This window comes from Piliocolobus tephrosceles, chromosome 13, assembly GCF_002776525.5.
Source record: "Piliocolobus tephrosceles isolate RC106 chromosome 13, ASM277652v3, whole genome shotgun sequence".
NCBI lineage: Eukaryota > Metazoa > Chordata > Mammalia > Primates > Cercopithecidae > Piliocolobus > Piliocolobus tephrosceles.
The window spans coordinates 42,704,547-42,714,825 of record NC_045446.1 but is presented as its reverse complement, the minus strand read 5'-3'; the positions used below and the strand labels follow the sequence as shown (position 1 = coordinate 42,714,825).

The window sequence follows — 10,279 nt, the reverse complement described above, 5'->3', positions numbered from 1 at the left end:
GAAAACAGTGTGTCAATTCCTCAAGGATCTAGAAGTAGAAATACCATTTGACCCAGCCATCCCACTACTCGGGATATACCCAAAGGATTATATGTCATGCTGTTATAAAGACACATGCACACGTATGTTTATTGCGGCACTATTCACAATAGCAAAGACTTGGAATCAACCCAAATGTCCATCAGCGACAGACTGGATTTAGAAAATGTGGCACATATACACCATGGAATGCTATGCAGCCACAAAAATGGATGAGTTCATGTCCTTTGTAGGGACATAGATGCAGCTGGAAACTGTCATTCTCAGCAAACTGTCACAAGAACAGAAAACCAAATACCACATGTTCTCACTTATAGGTGGGAATTGAACAAGGAGATCACTTGGACTTGGGAAGGGGAACATCACACACCGGGTCCTATTGTGGAGAGGGGGTAGGGGAGAGGGATAGCATTAGGAAATATACCTAATGTAAATGACAAGTTAATGGGTGCAGCACACCAACATGGCACATGCATACATATGTAACAAACCTGCACATTGTGCACATGTACCCTAGAACTTAAAGTATAATAATAAAAAAAAACAGTATATACATATGAATGTAAAAAAAAAAGAAAAAGAAATGTTTGAAAAGCAGTGATCATTTAAGTGACCCTCAGTTTGGTTAATTGACAATGATATTGATACGAACATTCTGAGTATTTTGCAAGGACAAATTATATCATGAATTTGAAATGATTTTGAAAACTCTAAAGAGTATAATGTATGAGTTTACTAAGGTACTGTTATTATGCATAACAAAAGAGGAATCTCTGTTACATCAAAATGTGTTAATTAATCATAACTCAATAAAAGTACCTCGGGTGGCCAGGATAGCAAAACATCTGCAGGTTCTTGAGGAAGATACATGAAAGATACATGAATCTGTTGTCTTCCCCTATTAAGTCTTAACCTTCCAAGAGCAGGAATTGTGTCTGTTTTACTTGCTATCATATTCCCAATTCCTAGAATGGTGTCTGACACAGCAAATCAACATTTGCTGAAAAGTGAATTTATAAAGATTCTCAGAGCAATCATTTTTCTTATTAATGAATACTTTGGCCCCCATCTGCAACTTATCCTGATAAGCTGGGCTCAACCAGGGTTGAACTGTCAGAATCTTTTTATTTGTAATCTGGCACCTCGAGTGGCATTAAAGATACCAGCAGTATTAAAGATTTTACAAAGGTAAATATGAAAGACTGCCAAAGGTGGACACTAGTAAGAACAGATTTTAATCCCTAATAAATTATTGCAATAGGGAAGAGGGCCCAATGTAAACATAAATGAACTTCAATTTGTGCAGAAATGACTGGGTGTTTTAAAGGGTGAATAAAGGAGTAGAAAGAAAGTGAGGCAGGGGCTTGAACATGAGTCAGGAAAGTGGAATTTACAAAAAGCTGAAAGGGTAGGTTTTTCATGTGAAACTCACCTGAATTTGCTAAGTGGCACTTGTGGAAGTTAGACTCAACTCTTCCATAGAGACTAGGAGAGGGGTCCTATTTTCAAGTGTTGGCTGAAACGAACAGTAAATTATTTTGGCAGCCTTTACCTTTTCCAGGCAGAAACTTACGGGGTTTGGAATTCCCATCCTGGTGATGTGACCTTGAGTCATTAGAAAAAATGTTAGTGTTTGTTTGAGTCTTTTAATGAGGGTTGGTTAATGGGGTGGACAAAATCATTTATCAGAGAGTCTGCTCAGAGGAGTCTGAATAGTGTTCAGTCATGGATAGGACCTTTGTTAGTCGCCTACTTTGATTTTCCTTGGAAACCAACTTAGTTTTGGTGTATATGGTTTTACCTTCCTTAGGGTAAGAACTACAGAAAAAAAGACTAATTTAACTTAAAGAGAATTTGATCCTCCAAAGTCTAGAGCAGTGGACTCAAGTCTCCTACTCTGTGCTTCCTTTTCCCTTGTCCCCACAAAGGCCTTGTGGATCTTTTCAGAGAATCTTCCTTTCAAAAAAGGTGGAAGCCCCAGAGCTGTTTTACCAAACCAGCTGTTTAGCATTTTATAGAAGAAATATGAAGAGAGGATCAAGATTCAAAGGGATAAAATCCTTCAAGAAAAGACACCATGAGATCAAATAAAGATTCATTAATTAGCTTGTTTGTGTTCTCTGAAGATGCTGCCCTTCTTGGAACGGTGGTTCAAATTACTGTTCTTTTTTTTGGGGGGGGGGGGCAGAGTCTCGCTCTGTCGCCCAGGCTGGAGTGCAGTGGCTGGATCTCAGCTCACTGCAAGCTCCGCCCCCCAGGTTTACACCATTCTCCTGCCTCAGCCTCCCAAGTAGCTGGGACTACAGGCGCCCGCCACCTCGCCTGGCTAGTTTTTTGTATTTTTTAGTAGAGACGGGGTTTCACCGTGTTAACCAGGATGGTCTTGATCTCCTGACCTCGTGATCCGCCCGTCTCAGCCTCCCAAAGTGCTGGGATTACAGGCTTGAGCCACCACGCCCGGCCCAAATTACTGTTCTTGATCAATGTCTTAACTCCCCTACTAGGGCATAGTTTTTGGAAAAGCCTTGACTACCCCTTAGAAGTTTGGAACTACAATATGCAGGGCGGTGAAAGGAAATAATAAATAATATGCTTGAAAGGACCTGGAATTCCTATCTCCTGTAATCTGACCCTCCTGTTGTTTATATTAAGACCTGGTTTGAGAATTGCTGCATTGACAATGTTTTTAGACCTTTGACTTCTGTGTAAATTGCAGGATGCCTTTTGTAGTGAATGAAATTACTTTGTAACCTCCCTCTGCCTAAGACCTTTCCTTGGCATAGAAGAGAGAAGAAATAATTCCTCATCTGACAACTTGCTTAAGAGAATGATCTGTCAAAATAGAGAGTTAGTTTTGGTTTTCACCTTGGCTGGATTCACTATGTGTATTTGTCACCAAGGATTACATTGCCAAGGCTTCAATGCAGACAGGAAAAACATGCTTCTTCTTTTGTTGCTTCCCCTCATTGGCACTTGCTTGCAAATGCTCATTAAGGGAGAGCAGAAATGTTTCAATAATTATGGAATGTCCAAGAGAACTGTTTAATTCTAAGAAACGCATTTGTTGTCCGAAGGCTAGTTCTTTCCTTCACCTCTATTCTGCTCTTCTCTTCTTCTGTCACCACTCATATTCTAACACTTGAATTACAAGCTCAGCCTTACATAGATGAAAAGTAATCATATCAAATTGGAAATGGACAAGATCTTAGAAAACATTTTATATAGCTCCTAAATTTTACCAAAGAGAAGCCTGGGGCCATCCAAAAGCAAGGGTTATTTTTCAATCACAGCTCCACCAAATCTAAACTTAACAAATGTTTATGCATTTCTTATTGGGTGAAAGACACTGTAAAAGCTGCTATGAGAGACACAAAGATAAGACCAGAATCTTACAAATGTGAATGGGTAAGGAAGATAGAAAAGAGAACGCTTACAGCTAAGCATACAAGAAAATATAAAGCTGACGTAGGCAGCATAAAATTAAAATGCAGGGAAAGTAATTCTTTTCAGCAAAGGATGAAATTTTGTTAAAGACATTAAACAATATAATGGCTATAACAATGGAATGTGTATGGCCTGGTATTAGTTATTTAGTAGACTGCAGCAATAATACAAACCACCCTCCTACTCGTAAGCAGATATATAAAAACATATAAATCGTGAGTTGTTGACATCAATACTGTAGCCTCTGTGCAGTAAAACTCTCTTTAAATAGCAAGTATTTCAATATTTATAGATTTTTTATTTATTCTCTCTGCTGGTCAGAACTGTATTGATTTTAAGCAGATTTAATCACTAAAGAAGTATGACTTGTTCATAGCAGAAAGTAAACCAACTTGATTAATTCAGAAGAAACTTTTCTTCATCTATAGTAAAACACCTAAATTTGTACATCCTATAAATAAAATGTAATTAGTGACCAAAGCAAGTTCATGGAGTGTAAGAAAATTGTTTTTCCACACGTTTCACTTAACATCAGATTAAGGCTCAGAGAAAGCATTTAATGTTAACATTTCTGGGTATGGCTAGCCAATGTACTAATCAAAACCATGTGAACACACCTGTAATCCCAGCACTTTGAGAGGCTGAGGTGAGCGGATCATGAGGTCAGGAGATTGAGACCATCCTGGCTAACATGGTGAAATCCCATCTCTACTAAAAATACAAAAAATTAGCTGAGCATGGTGACAGGCGCCTGTAGTCCCACCTACTTGGGAGGCTGAGGCAGGAGAATGGCCTGAACCTGGGAGGAGGAGCTTGCAGTGAGCCGAGATGGCGCCACTGCACTTCAGCCTGGGCAGCAGAGTGAGACTCTGTCTCAAACAAACAAGCAAACAAACAACAAACAAAAAACCCATGTGAATTCGTGTGAGAATTCAGAATTCACATGGAAATCCTTGGCAAATCGATGAATGTGTGGGCTGGCTGCATCATAAGAGATCAGGACTGGTGGTGCAGATTTGAGTATGTCTGAGTATCTGTCCTGAAGAGATGGGAGAGTGGAATTCATTAAATGAGGTTAAATCTATGAGAGAAAATTTATAGAAATAATAGGAACAAGAACAATAATAGTGACTAATCATTTTTGAGCAATTATTACATGACAAGCATGTCATGTATTTACCCAAATGATTCTATGGGGTATATTTTTATCTAAATTTTTCACATAATGGGACCAAGACTCAGAGATGTTAGGTAAATTTTTAGAATCATACAACTAATAAATTACAGGGATGGGACTGGGACAAAGTTGACTCACTTGTCCCTATGTGGCTGGAACTTTCTCAGTTTTAACGCTGAAAGTCAACTATCTCAGAAACTCCCTCAGTGCCAGGAAAACTGGTATCCACAGTTTCTGGATTACAAAGCTTAAGCTTTCAATTGGTATGCTATACTTCTTCTACTAAGGAGAAAGGGAAGAAAGGATCAGACATGGAAACTTAGGATATACAAATAATTTTTTTTAATGAGAGATAATTATAAAGTCAATACTCATAGGACTATATCTGGCTTCTTGGACCATTGTATCCCCAGCACTTAGCAGTGTATCTGGCATAGAGTAGATGTTCAATAAATATGCAGGGAATTCATTTACTCATTGATGAGTACTAGTGACTAATGAAGAGGTAACAGGATGAAGAGGACAATATTACATTCCAGAAGAGTCACAGAGAGAACTCTTAGACTGAAATAATAACAATATTTGTTATAATATTTTTTAAGCAAGAGTGATGATTTTGCAAACAAGTGGTTATGAGAGACTTCAAGATTTAGCCTTTGAGAAGAGAGTCCCACGGAAGCTTACACACATTCAGGGGAGAATGAAAATGAGTAAATGGGGATAGCTGCTAATTGCAGATACTAGGAAATAAAATCTGGATCAAGGAAATAGTGAGCCTAAACAGTGTTTTATTTTTCCTGTGTCAAAAGAGAGAGTCTCCTTAATTAAAAGAAAGGGGAAGATTCCTTGCAGAGTAACAAAATTATACCCCAAACAAGGGAACACCATAGGAAAGGGTTTCTTCCTGACTCAGGAAAGGCTTGGGCCTGGAACAGTGAGTGAAGAGTTAATGCTAAAGGGGTATTGAAAATTCTTCCTAAAAGATACATAGCAGCATCTCAAATAGATGAAGTTATCGCTCACTTATCTCTTCCTTTAGTCTTTGTCTTTTCAGACTGAACATCTTGTGTTTTGCCAAAGTGAGATGAGTTTGAGCCCCTCATCACGCTAATGGATCTCTTCTGATGTGTTCTAACTGTGTCAACCTCATTCTTCACAGTCTGTGTGCTAAAGGGAACACAATATCCAAGTGTGGTATGGCCAGCACATGATAGAGCATGGCTGCCACCTCTTATCCTGGATTTGAAATTTATTGTGCAGGTTCAAATTTCGTTAGCCTTTTATTTTGCAAGTTACATCAGACTTCAGATTTTGCTACTTGATTATTTTACTTATTTTGCTAATGTGTAATGTGTGTATTTCCCCCCATAATTTCCTCTGCCACTGAAAAAAAAAAAAAAACACACACACACACACACACAATACTGCTTTAGCTATTGGAGAGGGATCTGTGCTCTAGTTTGTCTGTCATTAATAAACCCCCAAGCTCTGTTCTCATTTCTGAGCCACTCATAATGATTTCCAAGTAGGAACACACACACAGCTGTATCTTCCAACCCTAGGTAAAATTTTGTTTTCTGACACATCATGTGTTTTGAGTTTGAAAATAAGACTAGTTGTGCTGTAAAAGTTATTCAGGAAAGAAGAATATGGAGTAATGAAAAAGTTCATTCCTTTAACCTGTTACCAAACTATTGGTAAAATGTTTCCTTTGATTTCTGAAATCAACCTGTAGACGTGTTAGCTCCTGAGGCAAGTACTAATACAGTGGTTCTGCTATTAAAACTTCTGCAGAGCCATTTGTCTTGAAGGGTAGGAAAATTGCGTCTAGATTGGGATTGGTTTGATTGCTGCTGATCTAAACATCTCTGAATTATATTTTCTTACATGCCCAAGTAACCTAAAAACCTCACATCAAAGATGAAAGCAGATTGACTTGGCACAACTAGACTTTTTTAAAGAGCAAAAGTGAGTACAATAATAACAGCTTTCAGAAACTGTGAAAATGCTAATGCAAGAAAATTAGTTCAAATGCAAGCTTAGCCATGGATTTTTATTGAAAAAAATTCATTCAAGCATGAAGCATTTAAATAATGAATTTATAAGAAGAAACACAGAGAGATCATAGTCAGCCATTATTTACAATAAGAAAAAACAAGTACGTTCTAATGATCATAGATTTGAGTACAAAATACTTAAATACTTCGTCTAATTTTTATTTCACTGCCTGTTTGTCATTGGAAGGCCTGTCTGATGATCTGGGTAAGTCTCGTGGGTGAATAACTTTGTGTTTGCTCAGCAGAGAACAACAGTTGCAATATGTAAATAGGGTGCCTCTTCCCGTTGGATGCCTTGGGATATGTATAATAGATTAAGTTGGCTTTGTGCAGAGCAAACAGGTCTGTATTACTAAGAATATGAATAATGTTGGTTTCCATAATTGCTAACATCTGGCTTTCCATAAATCTGTTAAATTGCATGGAAGCAGAATTAGATTTCTGTATCATAAGTAAAGCAATTACATGGAACTCTGTAGGCAATATGGTCCTATATTCAACTGTGAAATCTTTTCATTCTGGAGAAGTGAAAGCAAATCCTCGTTTTGTGCCCTGTATTTATTGTGCACAATAGGTATGTTTATCTTTATGCTCAGGCTTCTTAATTTATGAGAGAAAATCACTACCAATATATTTGCAACTTTGTAAATGCAAAATAACCAAATATTTTAAAAGCGTAATATAGCTGGGCGGGCATTAGTTGTCAATTTAGAGATTATTTTAGAGAAAGCCATAAATTACAGACCCTTTTGTAGCCACTGATGGTAGGTGGGTTGAAATTATACTTCCAGACAATTTCTGGAGCCATTTGTTAATGCTTCCTCTGCTCTTGTTCTCAAGCATTTGACAGAAAATCAAATGTTTTTTTTCCTGGGCAAGGGGCAGGGCATTGCCCCTTTTCCAATGTGGTTACTAATTTGCCGTATTTTTTTCTACTTTAAATTAGACCCAAGGGCCTTCACAGATGAGAACTCAACAACAAAATATGTTCCCTGAAGGGCAGAGTTGTGATTATGCCTTATGCTTATTGAACACTCTAGAGACCGAATTTTGGCAAAGTAGGCATTATAATAGTCTCAGTCTGTGGATTTCCTAAGTTAAATCGAATAAATACATTGAACATCCATATAGTATTCTGTTATACTCGGCACTGGGGAGAGAAAGAGAAATAAAATTTAGTGTCTGCCCTCAATGAGCTCAGTCTCTCTGGAGGTAGACATATTAAACATGTAACTCCTGAGAGGTGAATGCAAGGATAGAATTGTGTATAAGGTACAGAGAAAGCAAAAACTCTATAGTGACTGTCTTGCCATATAAGAGATGGTGATGCTTAACCTGAATTTTTAAGACTGTGTAGGAGTGAAAATAGTACAGAAAGGAAAGTGCTTATCAATTAATTAATTTATACCTTATGTTATTCCCTATAGGCCAAGAGAAAGTGAAGAGAGAGAGTACTCTCATAATAAGAAAAAACATGTTTTAAGACACAGTTGCTTCACAGGAAAAAATATGGCCTCTTTGTGGATCTCCCATTGCTTTTTAAAAAAAATTCAGTTAACAAATACATTTTATATATATTTATGGTATACAACATGATGTTTTGAAATAGGAATACATTCTGGAATGGCTAAATAATCAAGCTACATTATACACACACACACACACACACACACACACATATACATTATACACTTATTTTTTGTGACAAAAATATTCTCAGCAATTTTCAAGAATACCTTGTTATCAACTACAGCCATCATGTTTGACAATAGATCTTCTTGAATTTATTCCTTCTGTTAAACTGAAATTTTGTATTCATTGCTTTTGAATGAAAAGGGAGGGGACACACAAGATAACAATTGAAGTGTTAGATGACATTTATATGCTATGCTGTGTTTAAAATTTTTGGAAGACCATACATTGGGTGGGTATAGTGTATATAGAAGATAAATGAGAGAAAAACAAAGTAACATGTCAAAGAATATACAACTGTTATGTGTAAAATGACTAATACGTAGTAAGCACTCAACTAAAAAGTAAGAGCTTGATTTCAAACATTGGTCACCATACTCCCACATTTCAAACTCCTTTTAGTTGAGAAGAATAAGAGAAACGAAAGAAGATTGAAGAGATAAGAGAGGCTATATGAAAGGAGCACAATATGTTCAAATAGAAATACACTTAGAATGGGGTGTGCATGACTAGTAACAGTGAGCAGATATAGTGAGCCTTGATTTTAGTTGACTTGTCATACAGGCATCTTAATTTGGGATCTTTTCTGTAATTTTCAAAGGAGAAATCATTGTTCACTAATGAAATGTCTTGACTAAAGCTAATATTGGTAAGACAAAGCCAAAAAATAGATCTTGGAAAAAAAGTATCTTCTAGAAATATTAGAATTTCTTCATGTCATCTACTTTGTATTGCATCATGTGCAAAGAAACTTACGCATAGCAGATAGACCAAAACCAAGTAAACTAGTAGATACTTCCTGAATGGTCTCAGACACTAAGTCTCAGTACTTCTACCAATGAGTAGAAGTTACTCAGTAATATATTTCATCTCAGTTTAAGGGAGACATTTTCAAAAGAGTTATTCAAAGGTGGAATCAGGTATTTTGTAAGGTAATGGACGCCTTTTGGGGAAGGACTTAAGCCAGGGTTGGACAGGTTTGTGTTTGAGATGTTGTTAAGGTCGCTCAAGCTTTAAATGTCAGAATGGGCTGACTGGATTTATGTTTTTATTCCATTCTTGACTGTCAATAAAGAGCAGGACAGTATATTTATGTCTTTCATCAGCATCCATCCATGTAGCTCTGATATTATTTTTTATGCATGGGCAAATATTCTCCTGGCCATTACGATAGTAAGACTTTGATTATAAAAGGCACCTACCAAGAATTGTTCCCACTTCCTTCAAACCTTGGTGGTAGGATCTAGGAGCAGTCTAATTGTCTAAAGGTTGCCCAAATTGCCCACTTGTTCCTACTCAGTGGCTAATATATTCACATCTTATCTAAAAGACTCAGATCTGCATGGGGGTATATGCATACTGTTAATGAATTAACAGTATTTATGGCCTCTGGATGAAATCATTCTTAAGAATATCCTAAGAGAACTTCCTAACTGCTAATGGATGTTTTAGTAATTGGAGTCAGGCAGCTAGCTGTAGGTTTGGGTCTCAGATCAGCCACTCACTAGCTGTATGACAATGGTCATGTTATTTAAGTCTATAAACCTCAGCTCCATTATTTGCAGAATAGGAATAAGGACAGATCCTCCCACACAGAGCAGAACTGACTTGCAGTGTAAATGAGATAATGCGTGTGAATAGCTTGGCACAGTACCTGGCACAAGGTAAATGGTCAATGATGTTAGTTAATGCTACTGTCAATGATGGTTGTTTGTTCTCTCAGTTCCCTTGGCTAGATTCTAAGCCTCTGTGCTTCCTATATTGCAGACATCGATGAATGTGCCTTAAGAACTCACACCTGTTGGAACGATTCTGCCTGCATCAACCTGGCAGGGGGCTTTGACTGTCTCTGCCCCTCTGGGCCCTCCTG

At 37.4% G+C, this 10,279-nt stretch overlaps 1 protein-coding gene across 1 annotated transcript in view; it reads left to right on the top strand.

Annotated features, from left to right (window-relative positions):
• The window catches only part of NELL1 (neural EGFL like 1), a 956,032-nt gene that overhangs the window by 930,991 nt on the left and 14,762 nt on the right, over positions 1-10,279 (top strand). Inside the window, exon 18 of the mRNA XM_026454011.1 lies at positions 10,177-10,277. Within this exon, the coding sequence (XP_026309796.1) occupies positions 10,177-10,277 (101 nt within the window). The remainder of the gene's footprint in view (positions 1-10,176; positions 10,278-10,279) is intronic.